The sequence below is a fragment of the Ostreococcus lucimarinus genome, chromosome 2, assembly GCF_000092065.1.
Source record: "Ostreococcus lucimarinus CCE9901 chromosome 2, complete sequence".
Taxonomy (NCBI): domain Eukaryota; kingdom Viridiplantae; phylum Chlorophyta; class Mamiellophyceae; order Mamiellales; family Bathycoccaceae; genus Ostreococcus; species Ostreococcus sp. 'lucimarinus'.
In genome coordinates, this window is record NC_009356.1 from 503,738 (window position 1) to 523,938 (window position 20,201).

The window sequence follows — 20,201 nt, forward strand, 5'->3', positions numbered from 1 at the left end:
AAAACGTTATTGTTGGATATTGAACGACTGAGATTGACGAACTCATTGACACGTGCCTAAAGTGGGTTAAGATATGTTGAAATCTAAGCCACGTGACTTTACCTTAAGTAAACTTTCGGTGGAAATATCGTCAGCAGCTTTCTGGTACCGTTTATTGCAAACACTCACGAGTCGAAATTCATCTTCTTCTCGTATCATTCTATGAAGGAACTGTTCCGTAAAAAGTTTTGAGAAGTCACCGTCGAGTTTCCTTTCATCACACACGTGAATCAAACGTGTCGTGCATCCGATGATTTTCTTAATATGACAGGAATCGTCAAATAGCTCCCCTTCAAAACCTGGCAAATCAACAATTTCGACACCTGATTTCAAGCGAGTGCTCGGGATCTCGAGTGATATAAAATTCAGAAGTCCCCAGCGCGAGTGGTTACCACATGTCACGCTATGCAGAACATTCTTGATGTATACGAGATCTTGAAATGATGTGCAATTTTTTAAACTACAGGTAAAAACGCGCCCCAGAGTTGCCATAACGTGTTCTGGCAATAGAACATCATCGTCCGTTAGCTCGGTGATATCAAAAGAGGAGGGAAATCCTAGCATGGAAAGTGCTCGCTGAAGACGTTCATCTTTGTTTGAAATCAAAGACGGACAGAAGTTACTTTTGGATCCTACTGTACCACTGATGACACCTTCAAGATACAAAAGCTCGTGCTGTCTCTGAGACCTCTGTAAATTACGAGCCGCTAATAACTTCTTGAGTTCATTGTCAACTTGGGCGGGCGAAGCGTAGGCAAAAGTTATTCTTGCATGGTTACCATAGAATACGTGAATAGGTACTTTTGTAGTGCAAAGCATGTCTCCCTCCGGCAATATACCGGCGCTGACATCTTGCTTGTCGAGTTGTGGATAGAACTGAGGTAATCTGTTGTCACTTGTACCTAGCGAAGACCCAAGATGAAATAACTGCGGGGTCCAGTAAATACTTTCATCGAAAGAATCAAGCACAGTTACTGTCAAACTTTCTTTCATTTTTTGTTCCGTCAGGGCAGGCTCAACTTTAGAGTCAAAATCGTGCCGTAGTAGCCAATTCAGTAGATGCGTCTTCCCACTACCAGAGCGACCGATGAGACAGACGGTGGTGTAATCTTGTCCTCTCGCACGAGACTGAACTTTTTGCAGTTGTGTTTTGAGAAGTTCCAGTCCAGCGCTAAATTTGCCTTGAGCTTTGGAGTCGTCCTTCAGCAAAGAACGTTTGAGCGTCGAAACGGTCGTGCATAAGGAATATGCTTCTCGAAGTAGTGTAGTGGCATTATCCTTTTTACCCTCTGAATTGGAGCAACCCACGTGCTGAAAGTCTCGCATGAGAGGAAGAGAGGAAGAGAGGAAGAGAGGAAGACCAACAACCGCCAGACGTTTTGTCGGGAACCGAGAACAACGCGTTAGTTAACACGAACCAAATCTTGAGTGAAAGAGTCGAACAATATTAAACGCATTAGCAACTTGCAATTCTAGTATACTCACGGCCGCCGTCAAGCGACGTCCTCCTATGAAGTATAACTGAATTTCTGAATCTCGGTGACAACAAGCTCAAGTCGGAAACGCCAGATTCAGAGACCGCCATTTCTGTACAGTGTTTTTACTTTTTCGAGTCACCCTGCATGTAACACTTTGCGCTGCCAACTCTTGGGACTCTTGGAGTAGAAGGCGATCTGATACAATCTGTAGCGAGTATTGTACGCACCGCTTCACCTCTAACTCGAGAAGCGTAATTGTGCACGTTTGTGGGGGAAAGTGTTTTGGGAGCTAAGTTTTGCAAGTTGCGTGTAAGACTAGGAAGCGCAACATGCTGGGAACAAAAAAACCGCTCTTACTCGCACCCGGTGATCACTTTGAGTCCGATTCAATTCTGAACACCGCTGATATACCACATGTAACAATTAGTAGAACGTCGAAGCTAGTCCTGGGCCAGCGGCAAAATTTCAAGGTCAGAACCAGCAGTAGTCCAACACCAGGAGCGAACGTCATTGGCATCGTCACTAAAGTCTCACAGCAAAGTATTCACGCCATGATCAATTCTTCGCTCGATGCTGAGATTCCAATTACCTGTCTTACTCACAGTCAGCGAAACGTGCGGGTAGGGTCTGCTATCCAAGCTACTGTTCAGTCGGTGTCGTCAAAGAAAGTTCTTTTGACTTTTGATGTAAACGAAAAAGGAGTCGCAAACGGCGTGCTTCACAAAGGTCGTGTATTTAGCTTCAGGCAGCAAGTATCTATGGGCTGCCGTTGTAAACGCTGGAAGATGCAGGCGAGAATGAAGGCGACTTGTCCCACAGACATTGTACTAAGTCTGAACCAGCAAATGTGGTTACGAACGACGCAGCGCCGAAAAACACGCGACGTTCACACTCTATTACTGGAATGCATGTGATGGACCAAGTCGACGCGTACTCCTTAAGCTTAAACTCCTGGAATTGGTGCACCAGTGACTAGGTCATAGACTGTACACCAATACGCGAACATGCATGAAGAGCTCTGTTTTACACCATATAATGTGGGCACTGCTCCGCGACACGACAACACTTCAGTCACCGTTTCGGATATAAGACAAAACGACGAACACGTGGACGATCGATTCCTTGTTCAATTGCAACGAAACTTCCAACTTCAACAGCACATGTTAGACATCAAGAGGCAGATGCTTCACTCGAGCGGTTGAGGCGATGGAAAAATGAAGGCGTGACGACATCAAACGGTTTGCTCAGAGGAATTGCTAGAAAAATGTATTAATAAGTCCTGATGAAATATCAATTGCCTGATAGCGGAAAAAACACCGAGAGTATTCAAAGAATAACTCCGTCGGGGGTAACCTAGGCACTAAGCGGGCCCATTTAGCAACTACCTGTGATGTAGCACGGGTAGCTCTTCATCGGAGCGTAGGCACCTTGTGCGAAGAACGCCGCCGTGGAGAAGCCGACGATGACGAGGGTGATGATCCAGCCGAACACAGTTTTACCGATGATGAACCAGTTGATGCCCTTGCGGCCTTCGAGTAGGGCGACGCCGACGGTGGCACCAACTTGGCAGTGAGTGGTAGACAGCGGCCAGCCGAGACGGGATCCCATGATGATGACGCAAGCCGCACCAAGCTCGATGCAGATACCGCGACTCGGGGTGAGCTTGGCAATCTTGGTACCGAGAGCGTGAAGAATCTTGTAGCCGTACAAGGCGAGGCCACAGACGATGCCGGCAGCGCCAAGACCGAGAATCCAATATGAATCGTCGCCCATTTCAGCTTCCTTCGAAACTTTACCGCTCTTGAAGACGACTACCATAGAGGCGAAGGGACCGATAGAGTTGGCCACATCGTTGGCGCCGTGCGCGAACGAGTCGCAGCACGCGGTGAGGATTTGCAAGTATCGCATGCAAAGTTCAGTCTTTTCGTCAAACTTTTCGGCGTTTTCGTGGATCGCCAATACAGCCATGTCTTCGTCAAGAATGTCTTCAGCCTTGTGGGCGAGTGAAGATTCAAGATGATCTTGCAGAGCGTACCACATGCGACGCGGCGCGCCAAAGACACCGACAGGATACTCGCGCGGTTGACGGACGACCTTCTCTTCGGCCTTCTTGCCCGAACCACGCTCCGCCTTTTCGAGCTGTTGCTTCTCGAAGAGCTCATCGGTCGTCTTGAGGATGTAAGGGGTAACGAAGAAGTACGCAATAATGCCACATCCTCCGCCGATGCCGAACGCGATGGCGCACGCCGTACCGACCGGTGTGTCGTCGAGCTCAAGGAACTTGGCGCCCTTGTACACGATGAAGAAGATGTTGATGATGAGAGTGCACGCAAGCAACACTGGGAACGCGACGGCAGTACGAGAATAAGAATGTTCGGAACGCATGACGAGAGTACGCAGGGTCACGAAGAAGACGAACGCAAAGGCGCCAGAGATGACCGGGGACAAGAGCCAGGAGATGATGACGGCGACGACGCCTTTGACGTACGGGAATTCGTCCGCTTTCTTGGTCCAAATGACACACTCGCTACCACGCGCGACCAAAGTCATTCCAATCATACCACCAACGCACGAGTGCGTCGTGGAGACGGCCATTTCGAAGGCAGATGCGATGACGAGCCAGATGGCGACGGCAAAAATGACGCATAGGCAGCCGTACATCAAGAGGCCGGGATCGTTCGCACCACCGGTACCGGCGAAGCATTTCTGGTTAGCAATGCCCTTGCGAATTGTCTTGACGACGTGACCGCCCATGAACATGGCACCACAGAATTCAAAGATCGCGGCGAGGACTACAGCGTTTTTAATGGTCAACGCGCCGGACCCGACAGAGGTGGCGAACGCATTCGCGACGTCGTTGGCACCTGTAGGTAAATACGATTGATCGCACGACGTCAGTGATGCTTCTAATACACTCCAATCGCACGTGTGCGACCAAGCCGTGTCATTAAAGCCTATGAACGCGAAAGGTAAAAAGTGCGCGCATCGTGTGCGTACCGATGCCAAAGGCGGCGAAGAAGGCGAGGAAACTGCCGCAAACGACGATCCATTCGAATCTCTTGGTTTCAGTAGCGCCGGCCAAAAGGTGGCGGGACGCTTGAGCGAGCGTATCCGAAGAGCTCATCGTTGTGCGTGACGAGACGGCGCGCGACGTGTTCTGGCGGCGACCGCGCATATTTCCACGCGGGAATTTGAAAAGGCAAGATTCCGAGAATATTCCTTGCGGAACGAATTCACGGTTCGTGAACCTCGAAAGAAGACGCGATTGGTTCCAATCGAGTCCAGAATCCAGGCTCGGGAGAAAATTCATTTGACCATATTGATAGAGACAAAATGGAACCATAGAGCATTAAATATGGGCGTTTAAGTGATTTTAACCTTTATCAGAGGTAAAAAAGTTTTTACAGATCTGTACCACCGGAGGACGACAAACCGATCGAGAGAGGGCCGTTCCCAGCGGGACTGCTACGGACGCAGTCGGACCACCTACTTCGCCCATCGCGTGTGCACACGGAGGAACACTCTTGAAACGCAAGAAAGCACAATTCTGTACTGACTACATGACCACACGCAAGTTGGGGGTAGGCGTTGCCCAAAATTTCAGCAACTCCCAACGCTTGCGGGTACTGGCTCCTTGGGGTTTCACAGGTCCAGTCTCCGACGTTGAGTGGAGAGATGTACCCGTACGAGCGGATGAATACCGATCACAATCTCCAGCGTCCTCTTCGCAAGTCGTGGTTCCACAGACAACTACCTCGAAAGTTTATGCGACGAGGTATTATATTCGAGATAGCAGAAGAAACAATGTGTCTGAACTTCACGGTTCAACCTTCACAACTACAAAGATAAGTAAGGAAACGCTCCGAGATCTGGCAAATACTCCTATGGATTCGGGACAGTACTACGGTCGTTTACGCATTCGTGAGTGCGTGAGCCTTCTCGACGACCCCAGCGCTGGGTATGCCTGAAAGCCGAAACTCGAAATTCTTGTACATAATATTCACAACACATTTTACGCACTTTCGATTCCTTAAAGTTCATTCGGTTGCATGTTTAAATAAGCAACACAAAGCTTCTCGATCAACTCTGAAGCGTCATCATCAACGATGAAGTTTGCCCTGGTTTTTGCTGAGACAAAACCCTCAGCCACAGTGTTGTCCAAGAACTTCAAGAGTGGATTGAAGAAACCGTTCACATTGAGTATTCCAATCGGTTTTTCATGATGTCCTAACTGACGCCAGGTTGCTATTTCGAATAATTCCTCGAGAGTGCCTAGGCCACCAGGGAGAGCGATGAATGCGTCAGCTCGCGCAGCCATTTGTGTTTTTCGTTCGTGCATGCCTGATGTCACCACAACTTGACCTGGGGTCTTACCGCTTATTTCTTCTGGTTCGAGTGAATAAGGAATTATCCCTAGCACCGAGCCTCCATCAGAATTAACAGCTTCTGCGAGACTACCCATGAGACCGACAGAACCTCCGCCATACACGAGGGAGATGCCCCTCTTGACTAGCTCCCCTCCTAAAAGCCGCGCAGCGACCGAATACGACGAGTTCGAACCCACCGACGATCCACAATACACGCACACGCACTCGATAGGACGCCGTTCGGTCATATTTAGCTCTTTTGAATACGTGAACGACCTGCTCTATAGTGAAGCTTCTGAGAAGATGTTCGTTCAACCTCTGAACTCTGGCAGCGGACCTTATAGCTTCGCTGATTTCACCTTCAGGCAACGGGTCGAACGACCTAATAACTGATGACGATTCGTTCGATGCGTTTCGATAGTGAAGTATAAGCGAGGAAACTATGCACGTCTAGAAAGAACGCTGCGAGCGCCGCTGGGAGTTTGGAGTCGTGCACACATCGACAATACTACGAGATTTCATGTTTATACATGCAACTAATCCGGAGCAAGAACAAAACCGCAATACTGACACCTGCAGGACGCTCAGTTGAACAAAGTACCCTATCGAGGGCGCTTTGCCAAGATGTTTATGACTAGCGCTGCGAAAAGTAAAAGAAGTCAAAACTGTTTCTGCCTTGGTAAAACACTACGTACATATGAAAAGTGCGTTCAAACAGAACAATAAAACTACTGGACTGTAATCAGTGCGCATAGGTAGACTCGCCTGCTCTATAATCGAATTGGCTTGCTAAAGAAAGAAGTGGTGTTTAGTTTGAAAATGAACTCCAACAAAAGGCGTACCGAAATAGCGTCAGACACGCGCGCTCGGAACTGCATTACCCTCGCAAGCTTCTTCGTTTGACGCGTACGCAATTCTTTCGGCTTAGCAGCAAAAGTAATCCGAGCCGAGTATTTTGAGTCAGAGACGAATAGACAAGTAGCTGTTCTGCGTTTAAAAGCCGATACAGACGTCTTTGGTACAAGTCGACCGTTTCTGAATCTGTCGGAAAGGTGGTTTGTAACAATCGGGCGCACTGCTCTATCCATGCACGCCTTTTTCACACCACTCCAGCTTTACCGGCGCTCTCTAGCCTCTTTGCTGTCGATGTCCGCAACAGCAGACAAGCGACAGCGACAGCGCCCGCGTCCCCGAAAAACGAGATCGATGATCATACTTTCTCATGGACATTAAATATGGTACAATTAGCTATTATGCGCGTGAAAAGACGAGTGCTATCATACCCCGGTCACTAGCGGCCGCGTCAAACATCCGTCGCGTAACTTCCGGTGTTCATCAACGCGTGATGTCGCACAGTCGTCTCGTTGATCAAGTGACAGACGCAGTTGTCGCCCAGGCAAGTCTACTTGTTGAAATTTCTGTTTGTGGCTAATGGCTTTTTAGTACTGCGCACAGTTCAGTGCAGTGAAAGCGCCAGCTTTGGAGGCGATTCGCGAGCTATTATGCCGGTAAATCTGCTTCATTAACGAATTCGTATGATGACGATAAACTTCGAAAAGATACTTGCGAGATATAAGTGCAACCGCTTGCGAAAAAGCCAACGCTTCGGTGCGTCACAGGTTGTTTTTGTTCTCACGAACTTTTTGACACATATGTACAGGGACGAACGCTCGTGAACACTTTAGATGTACTAGAGATTCTTGCCCAAGATGGAAGCATTCTCGACAGTCTTTTCTTGCACGGACACACAGTAGTTGATAGGAATGATGCGTTGAATTTGATACGCCTTCCCGGTCAGTTTAGTTTGAAGCGCAAACCAAAAGTATTGTTTATTTTGTCTGAGATTCTAAACGTGATCGTCTAACCAGCTCGCAGCTCTTGGGAAAGATCTCAACAGTCAGAAGTACTGCACCCGCTTATGTGCCTTCTCATTTACAGGCGCTACCTGGGAAGAGTGCAGTGCGTAAGTCAATCAAGCAAGAAAGCACTGAATTAACGTCGGTAACTTAGCTCAGCAAGCATTCGATGGAGCCAAAACGAACAGTCCCAAACTCATGTCATACTTTGGTGAGTCTTGTTTATCATCAAAACTTCCGCACTTACAACTTGTAGAAACTTGATGCTACGCCGACAAAACTTGAAATCGGAACTCAAGAAACTAGTACAATACCTAGTGACAGACTCTTCAGGAATCATGTCACGAAAAATATGAGCAGTATCACAGTAAGTTGCAATGTTCAACTGTGTGAATCGACATTTTCCTGACAAAATGTAGCACTTTAACGCTCGACATGGCTCCCAGTACCACATGACCACCGGTACCCCTTTGCAAATTATCACTAGTTCACCATTGTGGCTTATCAGTCTTTCAGGCGAATTTTGCGAACCTTCTGTGAACACAAAGTCCGGTTTCCATGCGGCCTCTTCCAGAGAATCTCTACTAGCACAAAACACTATTTCAGGCAAGTTTTCAGTTTACGAAATTGGGCCTGCTGAAGGATGAAAGTTGCTGCTGCACAGTGTACGAGTAAGCTAAGTTCGTACTTTGTTCACATGTATCTATCTACACGTAGACTCACATAGTAACAACTCTCATTTAGCGGGACTATATTGCTACATTTCGACATTTCGCTCACTGCGATTGCCAAGATTCTATAGCAGTAAGGCAAGTATACGCAATATTTAGGTTGACAAATAAATGTAAAACGTACATGCCCACAAACAATAGCGCCGCACCTCGACGTGGGTACTAGACATCTCTCTGAAGCGCAGTACAGGATTGAATCGCACCATCTACAGTACTGATTTGACCGTTCGCAAAAAAAAATAATGTGATATCGTTTACAACACTTCGTTGTTACCGTCGCCTTCCCACAAAAAAATTTGAGGGCTTGACGACTCAATAGTGAGGTGCGCAGTGGTGTTTTCAAAGTCATGGAAACATATATGTGGCAACATAATTTCACATCTTATCACGATTAAAGCTGTATTTTTTATCTAATTTGCTTACGTCCTCGAATGAAAAGGTGTTCATTTCATCGCCGCTGCCTTCTAAGAGTACTCTGAGTGAGCCTCCTGACGCATCCACGCTTATTACCGAACCGATACAACCGGCATTCTCTCCTCGTATAACTTTTATAGAAGCGCCAATGGCCTAGCTTACGCGTCAGACAAGATAGAAGGCAGTGAGGACCTCTTACAGGAATTACTGTGCGTAGATGATCAGTCGATACTTTGGCTGAATTGAAAGGACCGATTCCCTCTAGCGTCGCCATCCCTTTGTAAACGTTTGTGACAATGTACTTCTGTTTTGATTGCTCTCCCGGCGCGCAATAAATACGCATGATAGTTCCAACTAAGTGACTCTTGGCGAGTTGTTAGACACATGCCACCTTTTAAACTCACTTAGTCTCACCTGCTCCATCTGCGAAAGTTTCTAGAAAGAAAGGTAAGGGGAGTGCATTTCACACAATCACGTTGAAAGTCACCTCTTTGCGAGTTAAATCCATGTTAAAGCCAGTCTGCTGAAGTTTTAAGCCCGTAGGCTCATGCTGCTCAGGTTTTGCCGGTACTGCTCCTCGTTTCACCTGCCTCTCAATAAGCTGTGTTTGTTTGTGTGTTGGAACGAAAGATAAAATGAATCTTCAATTTGATTTACCTTTTCTTGCTTTCGCGCCGATCCGTCATCCTCATGTGTTCGCTTTCGCGCCACAGCTCCTTGAAAAATCTTGCTCTCAGCATGCAAATATGTTATGAAAATCCCCTTATCGGTCTCGTCTATCTCACAAACACCTTCTGCGACAAGGTGATGGACAAATTCAGTAAGGCTCGTCCAACGTGTCGCTGACCATGAGCATGTTAGACTGTGTAGATATGATCTTCAAAGAAGTCACCATTCATATGCACGTGCGTCTTGTTCGCTATCAACTCGTTGTAAACCTTGTTAGCTGCCACGCGTGAGTTGCGGTGGCTTAAATGAAGTCAGCAGTGAAAAAAGCTTTGGAACGATTGTCTTACTTTAATGAGAGCTCTGAGATGAACGCTGTCTTGAAGCGCGAAGAAAAGCCATCGACAACCTTTTTTTGATTCTGAGCAAAAACGGCGAGCTGGCGAACGTGCGCTGGTGAAGAGCAGTGGCACTTAAAACCGTTCTCGTCTCGGCACTGTTTCTCACACAGTTGACAATACCAACGGAGGCGTTGAAGGCCTTTCGACTTCAGTTGGTTTGATAACGATTTGGCGCTCATTTTAGCGTTTCATGAAACCATAGTTCAATGAGCAAACGCCCTCGCCACTTTCGCACTACGTGCTGTGTAGTAGCGACTGACCGGAATTTCCGGACTGGACCCCTCAAAATATCAAACTCACCTCGACAACGTCATTACGTGAAGACGTCATTACGTGCCGCTACACCGCAGCTTCATTAGTTGAGAAAACACGTTAAGAAAACACTTTAGCGCCTATCCATTGAAGACAGATGGCGGTTCGAATGTTGCAATACGGCGACGAGCGAGCCTCGCGTGTTGACGACGTCGGCGGCGACGGTGGCGCTTTTCCTGAACGACGGCATATCGAAACCGGGGGCTCCCCAGCGTCGTTGGCTCAAGATTCGACACGTATAAGCCCGCATGGTGCCGTGTCGACATCGATCATAGATACAAAGGAAATATCCGTCGTTCAAAGTGATTTGCGGCTCGCTCGGTCTCAGGTAAGTTTTTTGTTGCTGTGAGCTTGTGTCTTCGACTGAGTCTCGTCTCTATCTAGATAATCACACCAGAGACCAGGGCAAAACAACAAAAACAGCTCCAAGATGCGATCGACGGCAAGCTATACCCTCAGAAACATCTTACTGATCTGAAGGGAGGGAACACCCACGCCCAATACATCAAATATGCGCCGGTGGGTGCTCGAGAGCGAGTAATTAAAGTGCAGCAGCTACAACAAGACCCCTTGAGTCCACCAGCATTCCGCCTAAAAAAGGTTTGAAGCTTGTGGAGTGTTTCTGTTTCACATCTGAGATTTTCGATAGGCTCCTAGTGAAGCAAAGCCCACTGCAGTCGCAGTCGTTCAGAGTCCTCCACGCAAAGTAACCGAAGAAGATAAAGAGGCATGGCGGATTCCTCCGTCAATATCGAATTGGAAAGTACGTCGAACTTTGTGTGAAGTTTATACCTTCTCAATATTCTACTTAGAATTCGAAGGGCTACACTATACCCTTAGATAAGCGCCTTGCAGCAGATGGCCGAGGGTTAGTCGATGTGAAAATTAATGATAACTTTGCAAAATTTTCTGAGGTATCTTTACTATTGCATCGTCACTTCGGACGTGTTTGAATTGATTCATAGGCACTGTATGTTGCCGAACAATCTGCACGCGTTTCAGTTGAGACACGTGCAAATGTGCAAAAACAAGTGGCACTGCAGGAACAGATTTCGAGGGAACAAACTATTCGGCAAGTAGCGGCTCAGGCCCTTCGTGATCAAAATGTAGAGAGCGAAGGTCTAGAGGAAAAGGTGAGTGGCATGCGAACACTACAACCTTTTATTTGACATCAAACTACAGTTAAGTCACAAGCGAATGAAAAAATGAGTTGATCATTTTAGAGTTTGAAGCTTTCATGTTCAGAGCCTCTCCAGTGGTTCAATCCCTAACAATGAGAAAGTCAATTTCATTGTATATAGTGTCCGCTCACACAGATAAATTCTACTTTCTTCATTGTCTCCACCTATTACTTTGCATTCCGCATAGAAGTTGTTGAAGGTACTACAAAGCGTGTAAAGGTACTCGCAGAGCTTTGAAGGTGCTAAGTCTTGTAGCGTTGTCAGTAGAGCATCTTGAAACTTGATAATCTGAATAGCTAAGAGTCGCTCTTCCTCGTGACTGATACTGAATTGATCAGGTCGTCCTGCAAAGGAAGATTTTTGTAATATTGTCGCAACCCGCGCGTGCGAGTACTGCAGATACATAGCCGTGTTTCCCTTTAGGTCTAGCATTCTATCAAACGAAAATGTGTAGTTCGTCAGCCGATTGTTCTGAAGGTCAGCATATTTCACTGAACTCACACCTAGCACTTTGGATGCGTGCTTTATTTCGTCAGTAGTGAGATTTGTACCCTTTTCTTCTAAGAACTTAAAACATCGTTCTTCGGCCTCATCTAGTAAAGACTTCAATTTGACTGTTTCACCAGATCTCGTACGTAGACGTTTTCCATCTTCACCTAAAACAACACCAAAACCAACGTGCTCTAATGCCACTTGTGCGTCCCCCCACCCTGCTTCGTTCGCAGTTTTAAAAATTGCTTTGAAATGTTTGTGCTGCCCTTGATCTGTTACGTAAATGATTTTATCCGCCTTTTCGCTCATGATTCTGTGACGTACTGCCGCCAAATCTGTCGATGCATAGTTGAAACCCCCATCACTTTTGCGACAAATTACTGGGGTATCATCAGACTCAGTGAAAATGCAAAGCGCACCAGCATCTTCCACGATTAACCTTTTAGATTGAAGCTCATCAAGTACCGATGGGATCATATCGTTGTAGAAACTTTCTCCCTTCTCGACTATTCGGATTTTTAATCGGTCGTAGATCGTCTGAAACTCAGCTCGGCTTGCACTGCAGATTTGCCGCCACATATGTGCTGTTTCTGGATCATACGACTGAAGCTTGACGACCATATCTTTTGATTTTGCCTTGAAATCATCGTCAACATCGAATTTCTGCTTAGCTTGCTTGTAGCAAGCTTGCAGATCACTTACACTCGAGTCCGGTGATATGCCATTTTCCTTCATGAACTGAATCAACATTCCAAACTGAGTGCCCCAATCACCAACATGGTTCACGCGAGTGGTGGTATAACCACAGAATTCGAAAACATTGCAGAGAGTATCACCAATTATAGTGCTACGAAGATGACCGACATGCATTTCCTTTGCAATGTTTGGGGAAGAAAAGTCTACCAAAACGTGCCTTTTGATAGTAGGACCCAACTCTGCACTTTTGGTTTCTCTAAAAAGTTCCGAACGTATGTAGTTATCGGACAGGCGAAAGTTTATGAACCCAGGTCCGGCAATGGTGATGGAATCAAACATTTCCCTTTCAGATATTCCGGCTACGATTTCATCAGCGACGTCACGCGGACTGCGAAAGCTAGTTTCCCCAGCTTTTGCAAGTGCAGAAAAAATTTGCATAGCACTACTACTCTGGAAGTCGCCCAGCGAAGTATTAGCGCATTCCGCAACATCTATCGGTTTGTCGTAGTCAGGAAACCGCTCACGCACGGACGACTCAACCATCCCTCTAAGCGTGCCGAGGATAGTATGTTCCGTCACACTAGCTTCTGCTGAACACTGTCGCCGCACGGCGCCTGGTCTTCGACGCACGCCGCCAGTTCTTCGGCGCACAGCAGTCTGCCTTCCGGATTCAACGTGAATTCTCATATAATTCGATTGAAACGCTACATTTCGTAGCAAGCGGGCTGCGTAAACCATCGCAGACGACAACCCGGTGTTTCGGCCACGGCGCGGGGTTGACGCCAGGGCTATCCTCCTTGTTTTCTTCGATATATTCTTTTGCGTTTTTGGTTCAAATTTACAGCTGATGCTCGTAATCAAACTATTTTGTAGAGTATCTTTGATTTATAACGAGCGGCCTCGATTATGTCCAGTAACGCTAAAAAACGTGCGAGGCGCCAAGGACGAGCATCACTTCGAAGCGCTTCATGGATCCGCTTTCCCCTGCGATTACGTTCTTCGACAAAGATGGCAAAGGCCGAACAAGTTACATCGGTAGTCTAGTGCCAGATAAGCTGTTTTCTCCGATCCCAGGCCTTTGGTTCACCAACCAAGGCTCAGAGGTAACTCGTTCCAACGAACAAGCAAAAAACCTTTCGTTAGACAATAAGTCAGGTGTTGGAGCGACTGATGGATGCATACGAGAAGAATCCATATCCAGTACAAAACGAACTATGCGCACTCGCTAGAGAACTGAACGCGCCCGATTCACAAAAGGTAGGACTGTTTGGGCAATAGACGATAAGCCTTCTCTCACATTTTCAGATCGAGTCATTCTTCCGAAATATGCACATGCGTTCGCAGCTTAGCTCTCAGTAAGCACTGGTCTAAAGATCCTGAGATGAAATAACTACTCCTGGATTACCATATACTTTTTTTTGTAATCACAGATCGTGAAAAATTGTATACCAGCCAACTTCAAGCAGCAGCGCATGGAAATTTCATCTAAAAAGTCTATGCGCCAAAATAACTGTGCTCGTGGTGTGCTGCTGTCATACATTTTGTAGCATTAAATCTTGTATATCTCGAAGGAGCTCTTTCACTACTCCTCTATCCGGCAAGCCGTGAGCAAGTCCATATATAGGCGCCTTGCCTCCGGGAATCTTATCAAGGGTCCGTGATGTTTGAACAGCTTGTTTCAGATCATCAATCAAAGCATCAACAGACGAAATATTCGCTGGAGTTATACAAAAGTGAAGTGCGCTTGGATTCTGTAAAACAGCAAGTCTCCAACCTTTTGAAGATAATATATCATTGAGCACATAAACGTTGTTTGTTCGATCAGTTGTACGCCACGCAACTACCATGGTTGCGTGTCGCCCAATCAGCTCCAAACCGTCCGTATCTGCCACCGCTTTACGGAGCTTAATCGCACTCTCAATTATTTCGTGTGCTACTCTTGAATATCCTTCGCGCCCCATATGTAACATGGCAGCCCACGTCTGTGCAATTAAACCTCCAGACCGTGAACCAGCAGGGGTTGGAGAAATGTAGAGACCTCCTGTCCAGTCAGCAACTGAAGTATACTGAAACTGACGCAATACAGATGTTGAATACAGCACCACCGATGAACCTTTTTGTGCGTAGCCGTACTTATGCGTGTCTAAACTCATAGATGTAACACCTGCAAGTGAAAAATCAAATTTTGGGACGTGACTCTCAATCTCGCGCCCACTCAAGAACGGTAGGATAAAGCCCCCCAAACAAGCATCAACGTGTAAGCAACACCTTTGACCTAGTGCTATATCAGAGAGCTCCTCGATCGGATCTATCACCCCATGAGGGTAAGTTGGGGCTGATGCGTATATCAAAATTGTCCGACGACTGAGTGCACGTTTTACAGCAGCCACGTTCATTTGACCATGTTCATCTGTGGGAACGCGCACGATGTTTATTTTGAAATATTCAGCTGCCTTGTACACTGCAGCGTGCGCAGAAACTGACACGATCCTATAAAAACTGTTTGTCATGATCAGCACTATTTATTTTATAACTCAAACGTACATTTCTGGTCGAGAGATATGCTTGCTGTAGCACATAAAATCACGAGAAGCCCTGATTGCCGTAAGAATGCTTTCTGTGCCACCTGATGTCACAGCACCACAAATTTCTGAATTGCTATCATTCGACACCAACATGCTGGTCATACTGACAACTTCAGACTCCATTCGTGCGACGCTAGGGAACGCATCACCATGAAGTGGATTCGTATGGGCGAAATTACAGTACATCGAATTGCAGAGCTCGCGATGGGTGAGCTCCGTTGCGTATACTGTGCCGGTCATTTTTGAGGTGTGAAACAAGTGCTTACAGTCGTGTCCTTTGAGTTTATCTGCTTGTTTTAGAATCTCATGAATAGATTGACCCTCGCATGGCAAGTCTTGAGTCCTGTGTACCGGCAAAACTCCTGACTTCAAACCACTTTCAACTTCTGATAGTATTTTCTCTTTAGAACGCGCCACGAGATTCCGCACACCCGGTAGACTTCGCGCCAATCGAAAGAGCTTCTCCACATCTTGTCTTTGAGTTCTAAGTAATCCGTCGAGGATCTTGCACACGCCCGTAGCGAGAATATAGATCAGGAGTCCACAAACCAACAATATTGGACTGACTCCACGTTCAAGGAGCGGAAACAAAGTTTGAAAAAAGTACCCGCACACGTTGACTGTGACGTAACATTAGATGGCATGAACAGGACGAAGGAAAACTAGGTGGCTTACGATGCAGAACACTTGCGCGAACTACTAAAACTATCATCGTAGTTGTAGCGGGCCGGCGCCTTCCAGTTACACAGTTACTGTTTCTCAGTTTCAGAGGCGACTGCAAAAGTATGCTTATGTCTACAGCTACATATGATATAGACCCATAGAGTAGTCGTAGGAAAGCTAAACCCTCCTTCTCCCACCCCCGAGCGATAGAGGTAGTCGCTATAGGCTAGAGCTAGTACGCCTTCGTTCAGGAAGCTGTATCATTGCACGAAGCAATCAGACGCGCAGTTTGTGGAGAGACCTGAAAGCCATCGCGCGCCGTTCTCGACATGGGCGCCAACCGTTCTGCATCTGAGGTCCGAAAGTTGGCTGAAGCTCCGTTAAACTTTGGCAAGGGCTCCCGCGCTTGTCTTTATTGCAAGCTAGTTCAGACGTACGAGCAGGTAAGTTGCTCACATACATTCGTTGTCTACTGAGTAACTGGACAATTTAAGTTCATCGACAACGGGTGCGGAAACTGTGTTACTTTGAACATGAAGGGGGACAAGGATCGTGTATCTGAACTAACAACGTCAAATTATTCTGGGTACGATGATCAGTCGCTTCTCCATTCTACACATTGAATATTCCTCAGGATGGTGTCACTATTAGATGGACGCGCGTCCTGGGTCGGCAAATGGCTAAGACTAGGTACTTGTGCTGAATGTTGAGACTCTCCTGGCTGATCACGCAACAGATACCTGTGTTCCTGGTTGTTATGCCCTTAGTTTGCATAGTTCTACGTCCATTCGATGATTTGGATCTTGCTGATTTTGAATCACACTTGTATTCTACATCATCAGCACTCGTATGCGTCACATTTCGATAGCAAGTCTTGGAGAACTGCACGAGGACACACACACGCACACACGCACATACACACACGGACTTGTAGAACTCAGTACGCATCAAATGAAGCTACGCGCTTGCATTTGCATAAGATTGAGCATATTAAGGAGTCCATTAGTCCGAGACGGCGTCAGAGCCGTTTTTAAACCTAGTTCCCCAAGGAATTCCGGTTTCACTTCTGCTATGTCTTGTGGTGAATTTCCACTCAAGCCTTTAATAAGCAGTGCCGCTAAACCTTTCGTGAGCTGAGAATCTGACTCCGCTTCGTAATAGACCAAACCTCCTCTGAAAGAAGGCACTATCCAAACCTTCATACGCTTAAAAATAGTCATGAAAAAGTGCGTTTAACGCGTACCTGCGACACACACCCCGGAACCTGCAAAAGTATCAGAGTTGGCCATTCAGTTGTATGCAGTACATACCTTGTAACGATCATCTAGAGCTTCCTGTTGATACGAATATAATTCCGATCGAGAATATCGAAAACGAACTCACGGTGGATAATGGCTTCAGGGCCTTTGCCATGAACAAAAGTTGCCGGTATCTTTGCATGGGGTCAGGAACCTAGACGAGCCTGGAAAGTGAACCTGTGATAACGTCGAAAGTAACGTGCCCATACCGCTTGAAATGACTGAACCAGCGCTGATAGGCTCTCCGGCATACTTTCGCGGTCTATTGCCTTAACTCTCGTCAAGTATGTGCGTAAACGTGCGTGTGCCGTATGTCGACACCTAAAGCGAGCGAAATTCGTGTTCGGAGTGGCTGTGGTTTGGTTCGTGCTCACACGTGTCGTCAACATGGACATAGACACCCCTAGTCGCCGGAACAAGCAACGTGGCTATCCAGCACCCGCGTTCGCGCGTGTGTGTGTGGCTGGAATACGGCAGGGAGTGGGCAGAAAGAACGTTTTAGAAAAACAGATAGGCATCACTTTTCCACAGTATTACAAAAGCGGAGACAACAAAACATTACATTCGTGCGACGGAACGAAGCTCGTCGCCAGTCTGATGTGGCTAAATTCCTTCTTTTTTATTCGAAACGCTTGGGAACATCGTCATCGCCGTTGCTTCGTCGCTCCGTGGAGTATGTGTTTGCGGCAGACCTGTGGCCGATATCGGTAAATCATGACTCTTCTCAGAGCTCGGTGTGTTCTCCATAATAGAGATCGTCGAGCTCGGGATATCATCTCGTACAACCATACTTTGTTGACGACGCAGAGCCGCGACGTGACGCTCATTCTCGTATTGAGATTTATCAAGGCTGGCTGAGAAGCCCTTTTCGCTCTTTTCGCTAATATGCTCGACGTCAACACTGACATTACGAGTATTAGTCGAATCACGTGGTACTTCGTGGAAAGGCACACTGGGTTTGCAGGTCATCTTCGACAGGTTTTCCAAAAGATGTGCTCGAACCCCTTCAAGATATTCGCGAGTATTTTGATTCTCCATGTTGCTCGGTTGGATATGCAGTGTGTGAGTTGGGCCAAAATATTCTGAGTAGTCGTTTTGTGGCATAGCATCTACCAGTTCTCGATCAAGTAAGCAACCCGTTTCGTATGCCCAGCATCTGGCTACGTTCCGTATCGTGTAACCACCGCCCCCAAGTACAAGTAAAGGTACGTTGAACGTAGTCATGTATTTGAGGCACTCTGCGTGACCTTTGATGGACAGATTGAAACAACCCAAACGGTCTCCAGAAAGAGAGTCTGCCCCAGATTGAAATACAACTGCATCGGGCTGATAGATCTCCATGACTTTTGACATCAACGGCTTGTAGAGAAGCTCGTAGCTTTCATCATCTATTCCATCCTTTAGGGGTACGTTGACACTATAGTACTTGCCAGCATGTTGGCCGATGTCCTGCAAGTGCCCAGTCCCTGGGAAATATTCGCCGAATTTGTGAAACGAAACCGTCATTACTCTGTCTGTCGTGTAAAACGCTTCTTCAACCCCGTCACCGTGATGAATATCTATATCAATGTACAAAACCCGCTGATGTTGCTTGAGTAACTCCAATATCGCAAGTACAATATCGTTAACATAGCAAAACCCACTTGCTTCACTCTTTTTTGCGTGATGAAGCCCGCCAGACCAATTTATGACAGTTTCTGATAGTCCATGATTCAAGCGGACAGCCCCTCCAACAGAGCCGCCTGTGTACAGTTGGCAGAAGCGGAACAGTCCGTCAAATACCGGGCAGTCCTCAGCAACATTGAACCTCTTCAACTGGCGCATGTGTTCATGCTGATTATCAGGGGTGACAAGGCGTAGAAATTCAATGTATTCGTCGCTATGAAATTGCGTCATGTCATCGGCTTGCGCGGGCGTGGGTTGAAACACCTACACGTGGAGAGTCAAGATCATGGAACACGTGATTTTCAACGGCTAGTCCACCGCTATCATCGCAACAACGTACCTCCATGTCTTTGTACAAATCGTAGTGTAAGAGCAGATTATGTGTCATTCTCATACGGTGCGGTTTCATTGGATGTCCCTACGAACGTAACAATCAGAAGCTGTTGCGTGATCCCTCTTCGTTTCTCACCTGTCCGTAGTAGAAGTTTCCCACTTCTTGGTCATAAAAGTATGCAATTTTCTTCTTCATCGCTGTCCCAGAATGATCCCTACGATATGGCGTTGCGTGTGCGTTCGCTCTCCAGGTTGCGTCCAGTAGTCGCGCGGCTGCGTTTCGCAGTTCTTCGGGCGAGAACCTTTTCCAGTTTGACTTGCGCGAAGCGCGAAACATAGCTTTCAAATAATCTATATATTGTATCTTTAGAGGCCGCTGACAAATTCAGCTCCAGTTGGTGTCTACAGTTGCCAGGTCGAGCACGTCGCGCTTCATACGTCGAGTACGCACATTTGTCCTCGTATGGGCCAATGTTGATCGCGCGGGGTGCATTTTTCGGGTTTGCGGGTGCGACATTTTGTCTAGTACTATCATGTACGTCTACAATCGTGCTTTGATTTGATAACGAAACTTACTAATACTTCTGACGCCTAGGTTTGGGTGCTGCGTATGGTACGTCGCAAGCTGGGATCGGGCTGTGCAGAGGATCCGCAAAACGTCCGTCCGTCACTATAAAAGCGATAATACCAGTTGCCATGGCTGGTGTTCGAGGGATTTATGGACTAGTTCTGAGCATAATCATCTTAGCAAGTGCTACAAGTGCTGGGGAAAGCTACTCTGAATTCAGTGGTCTACTGCATCTATGTGCAGGCGTTTGTTGTGGTATGGCGCAGTTCGCGAGCGGAATTACAGTTGGAGTAATCGGTGAGAGCTCAACGCAAGCTATTGTCACAAGACCAAGGCTGTTTGCACCCGCCATTTTGATTCTCATTTTCTCCGAAGCTCTTGCACTGTATGGACTGATTTCTGGTATGATTCTTGTGCAAACTAGCTAGCAAAATGAAATGCAGCAGCGCGGCATTA

At 46.9% G+C, this 20,201-nt stretch overlaps 14 protein-coding genes across 14 annotated transcripts; 6 read left to right on the plus strand and 8 right to left on the minus strand.

Moving 5' to 3' along the window:
* Positions 1 to 66: 66 nt before the first annotated feature.
* Positions 67 to 1,365, minus strand: AgbP (ATP/GTP-binding protein, putative; the record flags this gene model as incomplete). The annotated part of the gene is made up of 1 exon (XM_001416374.1): positions 67 to 1,365. The coding sequence occupies one exon, from the start codon at positions 1,363 to 1,365 to the stop codon at positions 67 to 69; it is 1,299 nt and encodes a 432-aa protein (XP_001416411.1).
* Positions 1,366 to 1,846: 481 nt separating this feature from the next.
* Rrp4 (RNA-binding protein, possibly exosome complex Ribosomal RNA processing protein) lies at positions 1,847 to 2,431 on the plus strand (the record flags this gene model as incomplete). The annotated part of the gene is made up of 1 exon (XM_001416129.1): positions 1,847 to 2,431. One exon carries the CDS (start codon positions 1,847 to 1,849, stop codon positions 2,429 to 2,431), a length of 585 nt encoding a protein of 194 aa, XP_001416166.1.
* A 460-nt stretch (positions 2,432 to 2,891) lies between these two features.
* On the minus strand, positions 2,892 to 4,827 carry Pho4 (high affinity phosphate transporter, probable; the record flags this gene model as incomplete). Its single annotated transcript, XM_001416375.1, has 2 exons — positions 2,892 to 4,381; positions 4,515 to 4,827. The coding sequence occupies 2 exons, from the start codon at positions 4,825 to 4,827 to the stop codon at positions 2,892 to 2,894; spliced, it is 1,803 nt and encodes a 600-aa protein (XP_001416412.1).
* Positions 4,828 to 5,077: 250 nt separating this feature from the next.
* On the plus strand, positions 5,078 to 5,485 carry Cup200 (uncharacterized protein; the record flags this gene model as incomplete). Its single annotated transcript, XM_001416130.1, has 1 exon — positions 5,078 to 5,485. One exon carries the CDS (start codon positions 5,078 to 5,080, stop codon positions 5,483 to 5,485), a length of 408 nt encoding a protein of 135 aa, XP_001416167.1.
* Positions 5,486 to 5,547: 62 nt separating this feature from the next.
* Positions 5,548 to 6,132, minus strand: YvdD (lysine decarboxylase-related protein; the record flags this gene model as incomplete). Its single annotated transcript, XM_001416376.1, has 1 exon — positions 5,548 to 6,132. One exon carries the CDS (start codon positions 6,130 to 6,132, stop codon positions 5,548 to 5,550), a length of 585 nt encoding a protein of 194 aa, XP_001416413.1.
* A 1,097-nt stretch (positions 6,133 to 7,229) lies between these two features.
* On the plus strand, positions 7,230 to 8,387 carry Hrr (Bromodomain transcription factor, putative; the record flags this gene model as incomplete). The annotated part of the gene is made up of 9 exons (XM_001416131.1): positions 7,230 to 7,280; positions 7,328 to 7,392; positions 7,444 to 7,492; positions 7,545 to 7,706; positions 7,760 to 7,843; positions 7,895 to 7,951; positions 7,997 to 8,107; positions 8,160 to 8,202; positions 8,257 to 8,387. The coding sequence occupies 9 exons, from the start codon at positions 7,230 to 7,232 to the stop codon at positions 8,385 to 8,387; spliced, it is 753 nt and encodes a 250-aa protein (XP_001416168.1).
* A 459-nt stretch (positions 8,388 to 8,846) lies between these two features.
* On the minus strand, positions 8,847 to 10,131 carry Kin17 (kin17-like protein; the record flags this gene model as incomplete). Its single annotated transcript, XM_001416377.1, has 7 exons — positions 8,847 to 9,038; positions 9,085 to 9,249; positions 9,300 to 9,320; positions 9,373 to 9,486; positions 9,543 to 9,727; positions 9,778 to 9,854; positions 9,902 to 10,131. The coding sequence occupies 7 exons, from the start codon at positions 10,129 to 10,131 to the stop codon at positions 8,847 to 8,849; spliced, it is 984 nt and encodes a 327-aa protein (XP_001416414.1).
* A 230-nt stretch (positions 10,132 to 10,361) lies between these two features.
* Prp45 (Pre-mRNA splicing factor prp45) lies at positions 10,362 to 11,473 on the plus strand (the record flags this gene model as incomplete). The annotated part of the gene is made up of 6 exons (XM_001416132.1): positions 10,362 to 10,592; positions 10,649 to 10,864; positions 10,914 to 11,027; positions 11,077 to 11,178; positions 11,230 to 11,397; positions 11,447 to 11,473. 6 exons carry the CDS (start codon positions 10,362 to 10,364, stop codon positions 11,471 to 11,473), a joined length of 858 nt encoding a protein of 285 aa, XP_001416169.1.
* A 32-nt stretch (positions 11,474 to 11,505) lies between these two features.
* On the minus strand, positions 11,506 to 13,371 carry ArgS (arginyl-tRNA synthetase; the record flags this gene model as incomplete). The annotated part of the gene is made up of 2 exons (XM_001416378.1): positions 11,506 to 12,038; positions 12,102 to 13,371. 2 exons carry the CDS (start codon positions 13,369 to 13,371, stop codon positions 11,506 to 11,508), a joined length of 1,803 nt encoding a protein of 600 aa, XP_001416415.1.
* A 794-nt stretch (positions 13,372 to 14,165) lies between these two features.
* SgpL (Sphingosine-1-phosphate lyase) lies at positions 14,166 to 15,862 on the minus strand (the record flags this gene model as incomplete). The annotated part of the gene is made up of 3 exons (XM_001416379.1): positions 14,166 to 15,132; positions 15,178 to 15,780; positions 15,834 to 15,862. 3 exons carry the CDS (start codon positions 15,860 to 15,862, stop codon positions 14,166 to 14,168), a joined length of 1,599 nt encoding a protein of 532 aa, XP_001416416.1.
* A 348-nt stretch (positions 15,863 to 16,210) lies between these two features.
* Spt4 (Transcription elongation factor SPT4) lies at positions 16,211 to 16,676 on the plus strand (the record flags this gene model as incomplete). The annotated part of the gene is made up of 4 exons (XM_001416133.1): positions 16,211 to 16,324; positions 16,376 to 16,467; positions 16,516 to 16,571; positions 16,618 to 16,676. The coding sequence occupies 4 exons, from the start codon at positions 16,211 to 16,213 to the stop codon at positions 16,674 to 16,676; spliced, it is 321 nt and encodes a 106-aa protein (XP_001416170.1).
* Positions 16,677 to 16,828: 152 nt separating this feature from the next.
* On the minus strand, positions 16,829 to 17,205 carry SUFE (conserved protein probably involved in Fe-S center assembly; the record flags this gene model as incomplete). The annotated part of the gene is made up of 2 exons (XM_001416380.1): positions 16,829 to 17,077; positions 17,125 to 17,205. The coding sequence occupies 2 exons, from the start codon at positions 17,203 to 17,205 to the stop codon at positions 16,829 to 16,831; spliced, it is 330 nt and encodes a 109-aa protein (XP_001416417.1).
* Positions 17,206 to 17,782: 577 nt separating this feature from the next.
* Hda2 (histone deacetylase) lies at positions 17,783 to 19,373 on the minus strand (the record flags this gene model as incomplete). Its single annotated transcript, XM_001416381.1, has 3 exons — positions 17,783 to 19,108; positions 19,185 to 19,262; positions 19,314 to 19,373. 3 exons carry the CDS (start codon positions 19,371 to 19,373, stop codon positions 17,783 to 17,785), a joined length of 1,464 nt encoding a protein of 487 aa, XP_001416418.1.
* Positions 19,374 to 19,648: 275 nt separating this feature from the next.
* Positions 19,649 to 20,173, plus strand: VatL (vacuolar type H+-ATPase proteolipid subunit; the record flags this gene model as incomplete). Its single annotated transcript, XM_001416134.1, has 2 exons — positions 19,649 to 19,712; positions 19,773 to 20,173. 2 exons carry the CDS (start codon positions 19,649 to 19,651, stop codon positions 20,171 to 20,173), a joined length of 465 nt encoding a protein of 154 aa, XP_001416171.1.
* Positions 20,174 to 20,201: the final 28 nt, after the last annotated feature.